Here is an 18,280-nt window from a genome sequence, read left to right on the forward strand (position 1 = left end):
AATGCACATAGGAAGCAAATACTAGGAAGTGCTACAGTTTAGGAGTTGTGAGAAAAAAAGACCCAGCTATTTCAAACTGGGTACGAACGCTTGTTTTTCTTTCTCTTCTTTCAGGCTAAAGAAGATGACTTTGAGCAGTTTGATTCTGTCGCTTATATCAATGCTACAGAAAACCTATTGACATTAGGTAAGGAGGTACATTGCTGAAATGTAGATATATCTCTTAGACGGAAGCATGTAATACAGGGAAGCTAAGCATCTCTGAGCTTATGGCTAGAATCTCACAAATAGGTTTCAAAAAGAAGGCACACGTGGCGCCCCTATGCAGGAGAATTGCTCCCCACCATCCAGTGGATTTCCTTGTAGAAGAAGTTCTTATAATAATGCTAATAATGCTTAGCTCTTACATAGTGTTTTTCATCACTAGATCTCAAAGCGTAAGAAGGAGGCCAGTATCACTATCCCCATTTTACAGATGGAGAAACTGAGACATAGACAGGTGAATTGACTTGTTCAAGGCCACCCAGCAGGCCAGTGGCAGAACAGGGGATAGAAACCATGTTTCCTTAGTCCCAGATTTTGGGAGCAAAGGCCTGACAGATATCTGCTTTGATTTAACAGAAATTGCAGAGTAATCTTGTTTAGTGTTGCACATATGTAAGAAAGTTGCAATGTAATCGTGTTTGTGAGGAAAATCAGAAGATACAAGCAACTACAGCACTAGAAAAAACTGGTCTGAGCTGGCACAAAACTTGTACTGGCGGGGGTGGAGGATTGATAGGGAAATGAGATACTAATACATAGGTATAAGAAAAGATAACAAAAAGTTATATATAAGTCAGCCTAACAAAGGGAAGTTGAAGCTGTGAATTGTCTGGTGCTGGAGGTGACAGTGGTGAGATCATCCTGATGTGCTTTTCCCGCTTGTAAGTAATTGATCACTGCTTGCTCGCGGTTTGCCTTTATACAGATTGGTTAGACCCACTTGCAGAGTGGTGTATTTCAAGCCAACACAAGCCTAGTGCTGTATGATCAGTTATTAATTTGAAGAAAATAAAAGAAACTAATTTCAGGCGAGAATAAAAAAATTAAACTAAATGTTTCCTTCAGTGGTTCAGGAATACATGCAGATCAGAGAGGAGGAAATGTGAAACTGACTTACATCTTTGAAAAAGCGCAAATTATATTGGGCCATCATATATTGTAGAGATTGTGTTGAGCTGAGGTGTGGTTTATATTTTCTTTCAAATGTGTTCGTCAGTAATATCAAGAATTTCCAGAGTTGTTATAATTAATTACAACATTTTGGAAGGGATATTAAACCTCATGCTACAAGATTTAAGTGCATGTCTCTGCTCTTGGAGCTCAGGATGAGACCTAATGTGGGGGACAGATTGCCCCACATCTGCCTATGTGGCTCTTACACCCTCCTCTGAACCATCTGGCACTGGCCACCGAGGCAGACTATTGAACTGGATGTGCCTTGGGTCTGATCCATAAACTGACCATCTTCCATTGTACCTGTTTAATCTTCACTAGCTTTACAATAGCATGAGCATAAGAGAACTCTGGGGCATGTAATCCAGCTGGTGGGTCATCTTTACGGGGAGATAGCTAGGATAGGCCAGGAAGTATTGAAGTTTGGATGATTGGCCATGCAGAGGAAGACTAAGACTTGGTCTTGGCATAGCTGCCTCAATCAGGGATGTGAAAAAGCCCACCCCTGCCCAGCATAGCAATGCTGACATAACTGCGTCTACACTGGGGGTTATGTTGATGGAAGAGTGCTTCCATTGACATAGCTAATGTAATTTGGGGAGGTGGTGTTCCTGCCTTGACAAAAAAAGAAACAACCTTTCTGTGGGTGCAGGCTGCTTCGGGGCGATGTTGGCATAGCGATGTCAACCTAGCTATGCGGATATAATCTCTGCAGTGTAGACATACCCTTAAATGTGACAAAACTGTGGGAAACTAAAAACAATGATGGTCAGGCTAAAACATTGAGGGATCGAAGATGTCAGCTTATGGGTGGGGTCTGTGAAGGAGCACGCTAGAAGAGTTTAAACACCCAGCATGGTAGGAGTTCATGCAAGGTTTTAAAAACAAAGATGGCAGCTGTGAACTGGATCCTGAAATATATTGGGAGCCATTGGAATGATCTGAGGATGGGATGATGTCATGCTTTCTTTTATACATGGGAAGAGAAGAAGCAGTATTCTGTACATTCTGGAGTGTAGGGAGTTGGAGAGCTACAGGGAAGGGAGTTGCAGCCATCAAGGTAAGAAGCAACCTTGAGGCATGGATGAAGACTGCAACTGAGACAGGTCCATACATGGTCAATGTGGCTGAGGTGGTGAGAGCTGCCTTTGCAGGCATATTTAGGGATATGCAGCATTGCTCCTGACACGGCCAGTAGGAGAGGGGATCGGAAGAGGAGCAATGGTTGGCATTATTTTGTTGGAAATGGACCAATGCTCCTGAACGTGTTAGGCCCCAATCCAGTCATTGATAGCACCTGGAGGACTGCCTGTGACACTGACTCCATGTGTTATTAATTGCAGGATTGGGGTCCCAGTTGTGACCCATGTGGAGGCCATCCCAAATTCCCAGGACTCACCATAAAATCAAATTGCAGTCTCAGTTCTTCACTTTAGCCCCACCTCTGCACTCCAGTGACTCTCCTAATCCTTGGTGGGACAGATTGTTTTGGGTGCCCAAACTCCTGCTCTTTATTGTTTAAAGGGGCTAGCAGTTAGCTTCCATGTCGGCCAGTGTTTCGTTTCAGCTTGTTTTGCTCAAGACTGGGAAGCGATGCTGAAAATTAACACTGAACATTTTACAAAAAGGAGCTCTGGATAGCTGAAGGGGTAAGTAATAGGATATAGAGTCTTTCACTCTGGCTGCCTCCCAGGTCAGTAATGATGAAAAGTTGTTACGGTCTGATGGCTGTTCACTGGCCCTTCTATGAAGTGACTTTGATGGCTTCAGTCCAGTTCCTAATGGACATGGTTACACACCATTAAACAGTCACTAGAATTGGTACTGAGACCAGAGAATGAATGGCAATGGAGACTGAACTCATAGAAGTGGTCGGTCCCTCTAGGGAAGGCTTGAGGCATGGTGTGGCTTTCACTGCCATTACCCATGATGCACCTGATGTTTATATAAACAGGGGACTTTGGTTTCCAGGGTTGTCAAGCAGGATTCTCTGTTTGGTGTCTCCTTGTGGTTCCCTCATGTTGTACCTCTGACACCCATCCCTGTTTGTTCATTTTTTTGTCCCCCATATTCAGTTAAGCCCTAAGTGCTGCCCCATCACTCACCTGAGGGGGTGGGCCTTCTGTTGCTGTGTGCGTTCTGCCCACCTCTCAGGATTTAGGGGCCAGTGCTTTTCACCAACACTAAATTCACTTATAAGAGATTTTCAAGGCAGCCTGAGGGAGTTAGCTGTCCATTTTCCATTGATTTTCAGTGAGAGCTGGGTCCCTCACTCTGTTAGGCCCCTTTCTTTTTCTTTTTTTTAAAGGCTAGAATTTCAAAACAAAACCATATAAATGATCATTAGAAATAAAATCTGATTTGTTTTTCTCTCCTAGAAGAACATGGTCCCACTCTCTCCTGCCAGCTGGGCACCTTGGCTGGTTCCACAGCAAGATGTCAATTGTTCTTTCAATGCAACTTTCTCATACAACTTTTTTCTCTTTTTATTCATTTAGAAGCATTTCGTAAGTTTTCTGGGCTAAGGGAACTAGAACTTTCCTTGAATGGACTAAGAAATCTTAAAATCAGCGCTGGAGACTTTCTGCACTTGGAAGTAAGATCAGAGGGAAGGTGGAAACCAAACTCATCTTCTACCCACGCACATTTAGAGTTGTCATAGCAAGGTGTAACATTACTGAATATTTGTTATTAACATTATTTAACAGGGTATTTAGATTTCACTGTGGATATTGTAAAGGAAACCTGAGCAAAATGGTGAAGATGTGGGCAGAAAATACAATGAGGCATTCAATAAGGAGATTTGTATCTCTTCACCTTGGGCACAGATGCGATTCACATACTCCATTGGTGACAAGAGAGAATGTACCTATAGGCTGGTTGTTACTCAGTATTTCACATGGGATACCCATGTTGGAGATTAGTGGGATGAGATGGTGATGCCTTCAGAATTGCTTTGAATTCCCAGGCTGGCTATTTTTGGGCATCTTTCATTCAGACACTGTGAATAAGGAACATTGAAAAGATTTTTCTGATACTTTTATGGGAAAGGTCATTTTTAGATACAATTTTTCAGTGTCTAACTAAAGCCGCACACCTACATTCTTTAGAGTTGTTCTTTTAAACCAAGTATGTTCGTGATTAGAGGAAGGAGCACGGTGTAGTGTTTAGAGCACAGGACTGGGAGCAAGGAGACTAGGTTTTATTCCTGGTCCTGTCAGAGGTATACTGTGTGACCTTGGGCGAGTCAAGGAACCGCTCTGTGCCTCAGTTTCCCAATCCCCCGAGACCTCTTCCATTTGCAAACCAAGCTAGGCTTACACTTCACACACTCAGAATCGTTTTGAAAGTGCTTTGAGAAGGGGAAGGTGCATCAGAAGAGCAAGGAATTATCAAAATATTTCTACTAATAGTGACTCGAAAACTCTTCTGTCACAAAATCTTCCTTTTTCAGTCACTTCCCTGACAATTTCTATTTGCCTGCTCGCACCTGAACTGTTGTCACAGGTATCAGATGCATCTGAGCAAGGGCTCAATGCTGAGCTCGTCCTGCAAAGGCTGAGCATCCCCCACCCCCACTGAAGTCACTGGAAGTTGAGTGTCACCATCACCTCATAGGATCGGGCCTCACTGAATATTACTTATTATTATTTATTAATATCCTGTATATATAGGAAACCATAAATAGTTCCAGCAGAGGCCAATGTGTTTGTTTTTTTGCTACATTGGGAATTTCTTTTACATTTCCCCTAGATACTGGATCTTTCGTATAACAATTTGTCTCCTGAGGATGTTCGGACATTGGGAGTTTTGTCTCAACTTAAGGTTCTTCACCTAACGGCCAATGGACTTCGATCTCTTCCTTCTGACCTGTCAGTCTCAGAGAAGTAAGTCCAGAAAGAGAGAGAATCGTGAAGCATTATTCATTTGATCCGAATAAAAAGACAGACTCTCAGTGTGCATTATCAGTCTTTCTGAAATGTAACCACGGCACTGTGCTGTTTAAAAGACATGCTATTGTGGGTAAGGTGAGGATCATGTAGCAGGTTACATTAACATGACTGTTGGACGGCTGTTGTCATGGCTGCCAGGCCAAGGATTGACCTTATCTTGACAGTGATCACTTCTTACCTTGAAAACTGAAACCTGTTTTTTTTATTTCTGGGTAAAAAAAATCCATCGGTGAAAGAGCCTCCTGGCTGATGGCAGAGTGAGTGTGACCCCCCCTGCCCTCCCAGGAAATACGGAGTTGGCCAGCAGGTTAGATTCCAAAGGCACACAGGTTTATCACGGAAAATCCAGTTCGGTCAGTTAGCTGAGGAAGAGCTGTGTGAGCTGCAGACTTCTCTCTGTCGGTCAGCTCTGAAATGGAGCTCCACTGGCAGCGGATGCCCATGAGACCAAATATTCCCCTCCCTCTCCCATGTAGGGTGACCAGATGTCCCAATTTTATAGGGACAGTCTCGATATTAAGGGCTTTTTTTAAATATAGGTGCCTATTACCCTCCATCCCCTGTCCTGATTTTTCACACTTCCTATCTAGTCACCCTACTCCCATGGGTTATTGGGCAGGACAGAGCCCCCCTTACTAAAGGCTTGTACACAGGGTGCTGAACACTCTGCATACAGTTCAGCAAAGCACTTAAGCATGTGCTTAGCTATAAGCATGTGATCAGTCCCGTTGACTTCAGCCCCCTGGGGACCATGGCACCACCTGTCCCGTGATCAAGGTGGGAGAAGAATCTCCTATCCACCTCAACACCCAAGGGTTGGGTTTTTTTTTTTAACAGCTGCCTCCCCTAGAAATCTAGGCCCTGCTCCCATCCCTCTCCCCTACCATTTCACGCCCAGCTGCTGTCTCATATCCCAGAGCGGAGGCAAAGGGCCAATCCGGGAACCTTTGTATTGCAGAATCTTATCCAACAGCTCCTCCTGTGTCAGCTTGTTCCTCTGTAACTTAAAGGGGCCCAACCCTCTAAACTGTTGGGTGTCTCCTGGGAAGTTCTGAGCACTTAAACTCCCATTGAAGTCAAAGGTCCTCCACACCTCTTAAGAGGAGCCTGTCAGCTGTATGTCTGTGGTTTGAATCGAGCCCAGGTTGGTAATTACCCCAAGTTGTTACTAGCTAGCTGTTTGGTTGCCGGCATGGTGGCCTAGTGGATAGAACACTGGAGTAGGACTTGGGAGATCTTGGTTCTGGTCCCACCTCTGCTGCTGAGTGAGCTTGGGGCAAGTCACATCCTCTTTCTGTGCCTCAGTTACCTCTGTTAAATGGGGATAAAGATACTGACCTCCTTTGTAAAGTGCTTTGGGATGTACTGATGGTAAGAGCTAGGTGTTCTTACGTGTGAAATGGTTAGAGGAGTCTTCTCCATAACTGGCTCCTGTGAACAATTTCCCCCTCATCCCTGAGCGCCCCCTTGTGGCTGGGCACCCTGATGCTGTGATTACCATCCCACTTAACCTCTTGAGCCCCTTCGGACTCTACAACAGGCTCAATAATACCCCTCCTTGGGACTGGTTTGTTACCAAACCATAGTGTAAACAGTCTGTAAGAAAACTCCCAAAACGTGGACCATTTATCATCCCCAGTCCTTAAATTCCCACAGCATCTGGGAGATCAGTGTGGCATATACCACACTCTGGCATCTTCCCCCACATCCATGTTCTTCTTTGGTCCTCTCTTGTCCTTCTGCCTGGAGTTACTGCAGCCCTTCCAGATGGAGTGTAGCCCTGCTTTTCCCAGCAGCCCCTTCCCCAGCCTCCTTGCTGGAAATTCATCCTCACCAGGGGACCACCCATCACTCCCCCAGTTCCATTAATCTCTCATCTCAGAAAGGCTGTAGGCTGGGCCCTTCCACTGCTCCCCTGGCCCTCAGCCCTCTCTGGTTCCAATGTGGAGACATCAGTGGGTCAGCCCCCCTGATACTCCCCTGCCTTCAGCAATATCTAGTCCTTGGTCCCAACTTGGAAGTCAGCAGGCAACTCCCTCTGCTGCTGCCTTGAGCCTTCTCCAGTTTTGGGACGTCAGCCGGCAAACCACTCACCTACTTGCCCGCCTGCCCAGAACCTCCTCCAGGGGCCTTCTCCCTCTCTGTTCATGGCTTCCAAGGCCAGAATGGATCATTGGGATCTAGTCTGACCTCCTCGATAACACAGGCCACAGAGCTTCCCCAAAACAATTCCTAGAGCAGAGCTTTTAGAAAAACATCCAGTCTTGATCTAAAAATTGCCAGTGATGGAGAATCCACCACAACCCTTGGTAAATTGTTCCAATTACCCTCCCTGTTAAAAAATGTACACCTTATTTCTAGTCTGAATTTATCTAGCTTCAACTTCCCGCCATTGGAGCGTGTTTTACCTTTCTCTGCTGGATTGGAGAGCCCATTAGTAAATATTTGTGTCCCATGTAGGTAATCGAGTCACCCCTTAACCTTCTCTTTATTCATCTAAATAGACTGAGATCTTTAAGTCACACTTTTCTAATCCTTTAATCATTCCCATGGCTCTTCTTTGAACCCTCTCCAATCTATGAGCATCCTTGTTGTGGTCACCAGAACTGGACACAGTATTCCAGCAGCAGAGATAAAGTAACCTCTCTACTCCTACTCAAGATTCCCCTGTTTATGCTTCCCAGGATCATATTAGTTCTTTTGGCCCCAACGTCACATTGGGAGCTCATGCTCAGCTGATTATTCACCATGTCCCCCATTGTGTAAGCATGGCCTACATTCTTTGTTCCTGGTTGCATACATTACATTTAGCCATATTAAAATGCATGTTGTTTGCTTGCGCCCAGTTTACAAAGAGATCAGATTGTGCTGAATCAGTGACCTGTCTCTTCATTATTTACCAGTCCTCGAATTTTTGTGTCCTCTGCAAACTTTTATCAGTGAGGATTTTATATTTTCTTCCAGGTCATCAATAAAAATGTTCAATAGCATAGGGCCTAGAACCAATTTGTGTGGGACTCCACTGGACAGACACTCGCTCGATGACAATGGCCTGTTTACGAACACATTTTGAGACCTATCAGCCAGTTTGTAATCCACTTAATGTGGTGCCATATTAATGTATACAGTTCTAGTTTTTAAATCAAAATGGCGTGTGGTACCAAGTCAAATGCCGTACGGAAGTCTACGTATATTACATCAGCACCATTAGCTTTATCAACCTAACTTGTCATCTCATCAAAAAACGGTATCAAGTTAGACCGGCTCTGTTTTCCATAAGCCGATGATTCGCCCTGTCCTCTTACTAGGCCAAACTGGGAGCACCTGTTCTGGTATAGGGGAGCCGGACCTGCTTCATTAGAGGGGCCAGCTGCTCTGTGACAACCCCCTTGTTGGCTGTTGGAATGAACGGGCCAAGCTTGATATTTATTAGTTAGCACTCGCATAGCGCTTAGCAGGCAGAAAGCCTTAGGGTTTTGTATAACTTTACTCCCCGGAGGATAAAAATAAATGATTTTTTAAAAATTAAGGGAAAATCAGATTCTTTTCATTTAAGTTGGATTTTAAAATAAAGACATTTTTGTCTTTTTAAAAGCTAAGCCATTTAACCATTTTCTGTTTAAATCTGAATTTATGATAAACTACATAAAGGCCTAAACTTGCTACAGTCTCGTCATATAATATAAATAAATGTACCAAACGTACTGAGCACACCTCGTAAACTTTGACTAAAAAGTTAAAGGCTGCAGTTTGATAGACTCAATCGTGGGAAAACTAACTTTTTAGGTAAAGCGTTATAAATATGGCACAATATTCTATACTGCTTTAAGTTAAGTATCACAATCATTTTCAGCCTTTACAAAGGAGCGATCGTTGAGACTTCTTTTTTCTAAATGTCAGTATTTTCCTCTTTCTGTGTGTGTGTGTATATGTGTGTGTACGCCGAAAGTCTTTTACCTAGTTTCCAAGTTCCATTTAGTAGAAATACTTCTATTTTAATATTTGTAGTCTATTCATTAGTCATCTAACATTGTTCAGAATGTAGCTTCTAATGTAGATTTTGATAATTGGGAAGTATGGGGAAAAATATGATAGATTTATTCAACTACTAACCCTCTGCCCCCAACCTTGAAAAATGCAGTTTTTGTGCATATTTGAAATTGAGTTTCAAATTTCATCCAAACGAAGCTTGATACAAGTAAGAAGTGAATTATTATCTAGTAAATAAGAAATAGATCATTTACCATTTTCTAGCACACTTTTGCCAACTCTCATGATGTCTCACTTAAAGCCCAGGGCTCTTGGAGAGAGGTGATTATATGAGAATCTCAGCTTTCATCCGAAAAAATAAGAAGTTACTAGCCCTCCTGGTTGCAGAGAATGAAAATGGGACCCAAGTGAAAGCTCAAAACCCAGAACCCAACCTGCATTTTATTTTTAAAATCTCTTGATTTTTAAGATAATCTTGTGATTTTTTGGGGGGGGGCAACTCGTTATTTTTGAATGTTTGGGGTTGGCAATACTACTGACAATAAAAAAATGGAGACATTCCAAATGTAAATAAATGTTAGGTTGAGCTGTAGGATTGCTTAAAGAGATATGTACAGTCGTAGTGTATCCTGCTCGTTAGCAAAAGAAAAGTACAATATGTATTGCAAAGGTTATATTTAGCTGTAAGTAGTCAAATTAACATGTTTTAATGGTTATCACAACCAATGAGATTGAACTTTTCCTTGGGAAAATATCTAAACGTACACATGGAAAACATAATTACAATCAGTTGTTTAAATCCAGGGTTTCTGCCTGCTGATTTAAACTGTGATTGAAACCAGTGGTTGAAATCAATCCGTCCTGCTGACCCCCCCGGAGGGGGTCCCTGAGGTCGGGGGTGAGGCCCATTAGTGGGTGGTGAGAGGGAAGCATGCGTTGCTGCAGTGCATGCTGTACCTGTTTGGTGGAGAGGTAGTCAGCGTCACTGTCCAGAACAAGGAAAAGCAAAGAATAAATAGGTAAAAATGAAGGGTTGGATTTAAAGAGCAAACACACGGGGAGAACTTCATGTAACTGACCATAATGATTTAGATTCCGATCCCTCTAGGCCTTTACTCCTGTGGGTAGACCTCACTCACATGAACAATGCCATTGAAATCAGTGGGGCTGCTCTCCTGGTGAGGGTGACTCCCACCCATAAGGAGCCCAGACCTGAAGGCCTAATTGTTAGGGGTACCAAGCACCACCAACTCCCATTGACCTCAGAGGTGTCGTGGGAGTTAGGGTGATCAGCTCCTCCCAGGATCAGGCCTTCAGTCCCTGCTCAGACAGCACTCCCATTGAAGTCAGTGATCCTGAGTATGGCCCTTAGGCCCAGTCCTGCTCCTTTGATGCCAATGTCAAAACTCCCATTGTCTTCTATCGGAGCAGGATCTGCTTCTTAAGGACTGTTGCCAATAATATGCTTAGAACAATCTTTAACATCGCTAAACCATGCCAGAAATATACTTAACGCCTCTAAATCATGCCAGTAACATGCTTCGAACTACCTATAACATATGTAACCCATGCCAGAAACATGCTTCATGCATCTAAATGCCAGGAACATGTTTAGAACCACCTAATCTTGCCCATAACATACTTGAACAGATATTAATAATTTATTAACCCTTTATAAACCATTTTAAAATGGAGTCTTATTGGAGCCTGTACTTTAAAAAGGTAATGTGTAAAGACCAAGGCTCATGTCCTGGTTGAACCAGTGCAGATCTGTTTCTTCCACAGCAGGAAAAAACGTGTTTTTGACTTCTCTCCACCTGTTTGATTTATGAATGAGATCCCTTTTGTACTTGCAGTGACAGCCCAAGTTGTTTAAAGTTTCCATCTCTAGAAGTCTTGTTGCTGGATGACAATGATCTTTCTCACCCGAGCGTCTTTGTAAGCCTGGCTAATCTCCGCAGGTAAAGAAACCATCATGCCACAAATGTTTCTGACTTCTTTCGGCACACCGCCCATCTCTGCTCGCTGCCCTTAGCAATGCATTGAAACTTAAAAACAAAAAAAGTCTTTGTAACTCATTTAGGGTATTTTCCTTTCCACTTTGTTTAATCTTGGGAACTGTAGGTCAGTGAAAACAGCCGCAAAGTGACAATGTCCCCCTGGCTGCCCTAAAATAAATGGGTGATTTATTCAGAATCATGCCAAGTGCTTTTGCTCATGTCCCAAGGCTCAGAAATGATGGATTGGAGCAGATTGCTCTTCCCATTTTCCTTCCGTGGATTTAACTGCCTCAGATGGGCCCAGTGGTTATTTCAGTCCAGCTGAGTTGAGGAGATCAGTAAGTGCAGAATCAGGCCCCAAGCCCTCGCCAAAAGGGGACCACCTGCTGCAGTAGAATCGTGAACACAGTGGTGTGGTCTTGACACATGCTGTGTGTTCTAGAACAACAGGATTTGAGAAGGTTTTTGAAGGGGGAGGGGGCTTGTAGGGGGCGTGCAGCGGAGCAGGAGGGAAAGCTTGGAGGGAGGAGGAGAGCTGCATGCAGCGGAGCAGGAGGGAAAGCTTGGAGGGAGGAGGAGAGCTGCGTGCAGCGGAGCAGGAGGGGAAGCTTGGAGGGAGGAGGAGAGCTGCGTGCAGCGGAGCAGGAGGGAAAGCTTGGAGGGAGGAGGAGAGCTGCGTGCAGCGGAGCAGGAGGGGAAGCTTGGAGGGAGGAGGAGAGCTGCGTGCAGCGGAGCAGGAGGGGAAGCTTGGAGGGAGGAGGAGAGCTGCGTGCAGCGGAGCAGGAGGGGAAGCTTGGAGGGAGGAGGAGAGCTGCGTGCAGCGGAGCAGGAGGGGAAGCTTGGAGGGAGGAGGAGAGCTGCGTGCAGCGGAGCAGGAGGGGAAGCTTGGAGGGAGGAGGAGAGCTGCGTGCAGCGGAGCAGGAGGGGAAGCTTGGAGGGAGGAGGAGAGCTGCGTGCAGCGGAGCAGGAGGGGAAGCTTGGAGGGAGGAGGAGAGCTGCGTGCAGCGGAGCAGGAGGGGAAGCTTGGAGGGAGGAGGAGAGCTGCGTGCAGCGGAGCAGGAGGGGAAGCTTGGAGGGAGGAGGAGAGCTGCGTGCAGCGGAGCAGGAGGGGAAGCTTGGAGGGAGGAGGAGAGCTGCATGAAATTTTTCCACAGAAACTTTTTTTAGATGAAAAAAGCAGATTTGGGGCACAAATTTGTGTCCATTTTGCCAAATTGTTTCATTCGTAACCAACCAAAGTAAAATCCAAAAGAAATGGAAACGTTTTGCTTTGACATTTTAAAGATGAAACATTTGGATTTTTTGCTTCAAAAAAACTTTTTGTTTCTAACTTTCCTTTAGTTTTTTTTTTTTTAAATCAAACCCCTCAAACCATGGTCAAGATTGAAAGGCTTGGTTTGGAAGTGTTTGAAATGAAATGTTCTGTTAGACCTGAAGCAGTTTTTCCCCCCCTAACTTTTTTATTTGCTGCAAATTTGAAAAAATGTTTTTGGTTCAACCTGAAATAATTGTTTTCAATTTTTTGGAATTGTTTTCAATTTTTTGGAATTGCCATCAACCTGAAAACTCTCCCACTCCAGTGAGGAGTGCGTGAACAAGCCAAGGGGAGCTGGCAGGAGAGCATTTTCTAATAATACCCTGCACTTCTGTCACACCGAATGATCCGAAAGCCCGTGGCAAACATTCACAAGTCAGACACCACAGCGCCCCGGGAGTTGGCTAAGTGTTGTTATCCCCATTTTACAGGAAGGGAAATTGAGTCACAAAGCGGTGAAGTGTCTCATTCAAAGTCACTCAGGCAGTCAGCGGCAGAGCTGGGACTAGAATATAGCCACTGTCGGTAGACAGGATACTGGGCTGACCCAGTATGGCCGTTCTTATGTTCTCCTCTGATTCCTATTGCTGACAGTCACTAGATTGGGTTTTTTTGCAAGCATTTTGGAGCTGGCCTGGAGGTGGTGGTTTGGTCTGAATTCAAAGAGATGCTCCATATGTTATCGTTCTTCCTCAGTGCAGACATTCCTGGGGTAGAATTTCATATTGTCTGTGAAGTGCTGACGAGAGGAGGACGGCCAGACTGGGTTGGGACATGGGATTAGGTATCAGGAGCCCTTGATTTTATTTCTGTTTCTTCAACAAGTTTCCTTTGTGACCCTGAACAGGTCAGTTAATCTCTCTGGGCCTCAGCTTCCCCCTCTGTCAGTTGGGGATATCAGACTTACCTTCCTCACAGGTTAAATTCATCAGTGATTTTAAGCTGCTAGGGAGGTACCAAGCATTGTTCTATTCTTACAGCAGGATCCCAATTACCCAAACCCCAGGATCAGCACCTCCTGATTTAACCAACTGCCAGCCCGTCTTCCTGTCTGAGCCCAAATAACTGAACAAACGAGGGATCACTCAGGCTACAGAGCCCAATCCTGCAAGACGCTGAGTCTTTCCTGTGAGCTGAGAACTCCCATAGACTTCTGTGGGAGGGAAGGACTCTCAGTACCTTACAGGAGCAGGCCTGTGATTGTTACCTTAGCGTATTTCAGCATAGATGAAGAGCTGTGGGAGAAGCAGCTTATGTTGCATTGTTATTGAGAAGTACAGCATCCACGGAGGCTCAGGGACAGTTTCCCACTCCGGGTGCTGGTAACACGGCTTTGTTGCATACTGTGCAATGGTAACTTTCATTAGGCTTCATGGTCACTTCCTCTTCTGATCAGCCTGAAGCAGTTAAACCTGGACAAGAATGGGATTGCAGAGGTCCCTTACCTGCATCAGATGGAGAATTCCCAGTTCTCCCTCCACCCACAGTCGGCAAAGATGGGAACCAAGGCAGAGTCTTGCAGCTTTCCGTCTAGATTCGGGCAGAAGCACGAGCAGCCGCTGCAAGCTGGGGCAGGGTTGCAAGGCCAGCTGGTGATGGAGAAAGAGCAACTAGAATACTTAATTTTACAAAACAACCAGGATCCAGACAGGACAGGTAACAGCTCCGCCTTTCATTCCAGCTCTCAGGGCCTGCTCCTCTTCCTGTTGAAATCAATGGGAACGTTGCCACTGATTTTAGTGGGAGAAGGATCAGGTTTCTTAATCCACGGCTGAGCCTTTCCAGAGCCACGTATCAGAAACTGCATGGCATGATTCAAACAGCAATACCATGGAGGATAATGTGTGTGTGTGTGTTATGGGGGAGGAGGGGAGAGACAGGTAACTCAGAGAGCGCCCTTCATTATGAGGTCAGACAAAGTCCCTTCTGGCCTTAAACATCTATATGGGGTGAAATCCTGGCCCCATTGAAATCAACAGCAAAACTCCCAGTGACTTCATTTGAGCCAGGATTTCACCAGTGGATTACAGTGCAACCAACACACCCACTATGTTGAGGCCCTGATCTGCGCCCTTGACATCAATGGATGTTTTGCTGTTAGGCCCTGAGCAATGCTAATTGCTATAGTCGTTGGCAGACTCAGCCAGAGGCTTTGTTCGTCATGAAGACGGTCTCTTCCAGGCTCAGACTGACACTGCATGTATCCCTTCCGATTCTCCTACACAAAACACAGCTCCATTATGATTTATTTATCATTTGCATTGTCACAGCACCCAAGATCCCTTGTTATGGACCAGGACCCCGTTGCGCTAGGTGCTGTACAAACAGAGAACAAAAAGGTGGTGCTGCCCCACAGAGCTGACCGTCAGAGTCCCATGCAGTTGTATTTAGAAGCCCGTGATTTGTTTGTGTTTTATTACAGAGGTTGTTTTCACTTCTGCCTCTCGAGAACCACCATTGCTGGTAAGAACTGTTTGCTGGCTTACAGAATCATAGGACTGGAAGGGACCTCGAGAGGTCATCCAGTCCAGTCCCCTGCACTCAAGGCAGGACTAAGTATTACCTAGACCATCCCTGACAGGTGTTTGTCCAACCTGCTCTTAAAAACCTCCAGTGAGATTATGGTCTAGGATGGGCATTCCAAAGTTCTCCTCCTCGGGTTCGTCTCTTTAGGAGCGTTAACCTCTTTCTGCCTTATTCTTTAGAAGCCCTTCTGGGAATGCCAAGGCCTTAGCAGCCTGAATGATTTATGATCAGTAGCCTGCCGTAGCCTGGAGTCTCGTGCAGCTAATTTTCACGTAACCTGTGAATGTTTCAGCTCTTAAATCTGCTGCGTACGTTTAAAATAAAGCTGTGTGCCATTTTGCTGGTCAGAACTGTCGCATCTTACGTGGGGTTAGGTTCTAAAGCCAGCACGTACGGCGAACATCGCGTATAGTCAAAACCCCAGACCAGCAGCGGGCTGAGCTGGGCCGGCGGCTGGAACCCCAGACTGGCTCAGCCCGCTGCCGGCCTGGGGTTCTGTCCACCGGCTCCTTCCAGCCAGGGACGCGGCCCCGCTCAGCCCGCTGCCGGCCTGGGGTTCTGTCCACCGGCTCCTTCCAGCCAGGGACGCGGCCCCGCTCAGCCCGCTGCCGGCCTGGGGTTCTGTCCACCGGCTCCTTCCAGCCAGGGACGCGGCCCCGCTCAGCCCGCTGCCGGCCTGGGGTTCTGTCCACCGGCTCCTTCCAGCCAGGGACGCGGCCCCGCTCAGCCCGCTGCCGGCCTGGGGTTCTGTCCACCGGCTCCTTCCAGCCAGGGACGCGGCCCCGCTCAGCCCGCTGCCGGCCTGGGGTTCTGTCCACCGGCTCCTTCCAGCCAGGGACGCGGCCCTGCTCAGCCCGCTGCCGGTCTGGGGTTCTGTCCACCGGCTCCTTCCAGCCAGGGACGCGGCCCCGCTCAGCCCGCTGCCGGCCTGGGGTTCCGTCCGTCGGGCTGAGTGGGGCCGGCGGCCGGGACCCTGGCTTGCAAGGGCCCGGCAGCCAGGACCCCAGACCGATGGCAGGCTGAGCGGCTCAGCCAGCTGCCGGTCTGGAGTTCTGGCCACTGGCTCCTGCCAGCTGGGGGATGCAGCCCCGCTCAGTCCGCTGCCTGCCCGGGGTTCCGTCCATCCAGTTAAGGCTGGAGTTTTAATTTATTTTAAATAAACACTTAGATTCTGGAGCATACGATGCAATCAGCAGGGGAAAGTACCAGCCGGCTGTGCTGCCTGGCGCCAGGCCAGTGTGAACCTTGTAGATATAACAACGGCAACACACCTGGCCTGTTACAAATGGGGAAACTGAGGCACGGAGAGGTTAAGTGATTTGCCCAAGATCTCGCAGTGCGTCAATGGCAGGCATGGGGATGGAACCCAGGAGTCCTGAGGCCTAGTCCTCGGTGTTAACCATTAGGCTTAGTGCGTTCTCTCTTTCCTACTTGGTTTCATGAGTACTTTGCTGATCTTCAGCGACTGTGGATATTTTATGGTAATTGGACTGGATTTAGATGTCACCATGTCCTGTACATCCCCCTGCGGCAGCTCTGTCTGTCTATCTCACTATTCCCCCTCTTTCTGTAAGGATGTTTTCATGGAGGGAAACGACCGTTCATGTCTCGCCGACTCTGGGACTCCCTCTGCCAGTTTCAGGAACGCCTTGAGCCAGGAGTTTACACCCCCCCTTCCGGAACTGCGCTATCTGAGCCTGGCCAACAACAAGGTGAGTCAGCCCGTTCGGTTACAGGCTGGTGCTGTCCGTAGTAGTCAGGGTGAAATCTGGGCCCGTCAAGGGACAGGGGAGCCATTATTTTGCTGCTACATGCAACCCCTTGGTATGCTTTCTTGGTGGAACTGGAAATACACTCACCACGGAGCCTTGCTGTGGCCAGCTGTGCTCTGCTGTACCTTGGGATTGTAAGAAACTTAGAAACCTCTGTCCCCTTGTTCTGTGCTAGACACTTGCTGTCCCCACAGTGACTCCACTCCTGGCCTGGTGGCAGGCTGTAGGAGTGAGGCTGCAGAAGGCACTGGGAGGCAGAGGTAGGGCCTCGGGCATTGCACCAGCGTCAAGAGCTGGAGGCACTGTGCCTGCCTCTGGGTGTGCTGGAGCAGCACAGGTAGGAGTGGTCATTGCTGCACCTTTGAAATCAGTGGGCTCCAGCTGCTGACTGCTAGTGGGTGCAGAAGGGCGGGCGCATAGGCCACCCCTGCCCTGCCTCCTCTGAAGCATCTGGCACTGCTGGTGGTCTCTGTGCTTGGATTGTGCCAGTGCCTGGTGCAGTGAAGGGTACCGTCCCCTTCTCCTTACACCCCCACGCACAATCGGCTGTAGTAGCAGAGTAGTACTAAGACACCACCGCGCTGAGGGTGGTAGAGAGATCCAGTCTGGCCCTCTCTCTCGCCTGGCTGCTACCTGAGTGCTGGATCTTCCTGGTCAGACTGCAGTATGGCTGATGCTCATGGGGAATCTGCCTGGGGAAAGCCTGATGTAAATGGAATTGTTGTTCATCTTGTTATCAGTTATGATAGCAGATACACCCTCCTCTTTGCTATGGAGGTGTGGCTCATTGAGACTACATTTCCCAGCATGCATTGTTCCAGGCTGATCCGAGCTGCTGGACTGTGAGAGATGAGGGTGGTTGCACCCCAGCCCTGCCGTCCGTATTTACTCGGGAAGAATACTGGCTGCACAGTGCATGAGCTTTGCCCCTCAGAGAGCGTTTTTTCATCCATAGATCTCCAAGCCCTTTACAAAGGAGAGCCAGAATCATCACCCCCATTTTGCAGATGGGGAAACTGAGGCACAGAGCTGTGCAGTGACTTTCCTAAGGTCACCCAGTGCCGGAGCTGGGAATAGACCCCAGGGTCTCCTCAGTCCCAGCGCAGTGCTCTACCCACTAGACAGCACATTCCTCTCTGTCCCCAAACTGCTGCCTCAGGGATTCAGACCTTTATGATGACAGTAAAATTGGAATCCAAGAGGGCGCCTCAGCGCACATGAGCAGGGAGTGCTGTGGCTTTGTATTTTATCTTGCAGATCAAAAATGAGGAGGACCTGCTAGCCGTGGCTCTCTTTCCCTCTCTGACGGAGCTGACATTCCATAGCAACCCCCTGACCACCCTCAGGAGCGGTACGGGACCAGCCAGGATCCCTGAGGGGTCTGACCCTTTAAGAAGAAGGGAAACCCGCAGGGCCTGCTCCTGCCCCCTGGGAGTCAGTAACAAAACTCCCCTTGAGGTGCAGGATCAATCCATTGCTCCCTGGCGCTGCTCATTTGGAAAAGGG

The 18,280-nt window shown here is 47.2% G+C and overlaps 1 protein-coding gene across 2 annotated transcripts in view; it reads left to right on the forward strand.

The window, feature by feature from the left end:
- XRRA1 (X-ray radiation resistance associated 1) overlaps positions 1–18,280 on the forward strand; it is a 53,218-nt gene that overhangs the window by 25,054 nt on the left and 9,884 nt on the right. For both annotated transcript variants that reach the window (XM_045022471.1, XM_045022464.1), the window contains 8 exons: positions 115–187; positions 3,717–3,814; positions 4,972–5,105; positions 11,018–11,122; positions 13,873–14,132; positions 14,899–14,939; positions 16,577–16,714; positions 18,032–18,125. In XM_045022471.1, coding sequence (XP_044878406.1) covers positions 115–187; positions 3,717–3,814; positions 4,972–5,105; positions 11,018–11,122; positions 13,873–14,132; positions 14,899–14,939; positions 16,577–16,714; positions 18,032–18,125 — 943 coding nt within the window. The remainder of the gene's footprint in view (positions 1–114; positions 188–3,716; positions 3,815–4,971; positions 5,106–11,017; positions 11,123–13,872; positions 14,133–14,898; positions 14,940–16,576; positions 16,715–18,031; positions 18,126–18,280) is intronic.

This window comes from Mauremys mutica, chromosome 1, assembly GCF_020497125.1.
Source record: "Mauremys mutica isolate MM-2020 ecotype Southern chromosome 1, ASM2049712v1, whole genome shotgun sequence".
Taxonomy (NCBI): Eukaryota; Metazoa; Chordata; order Testudines; family Geoemydidae; genus Mauremys; species Mauremys mutica.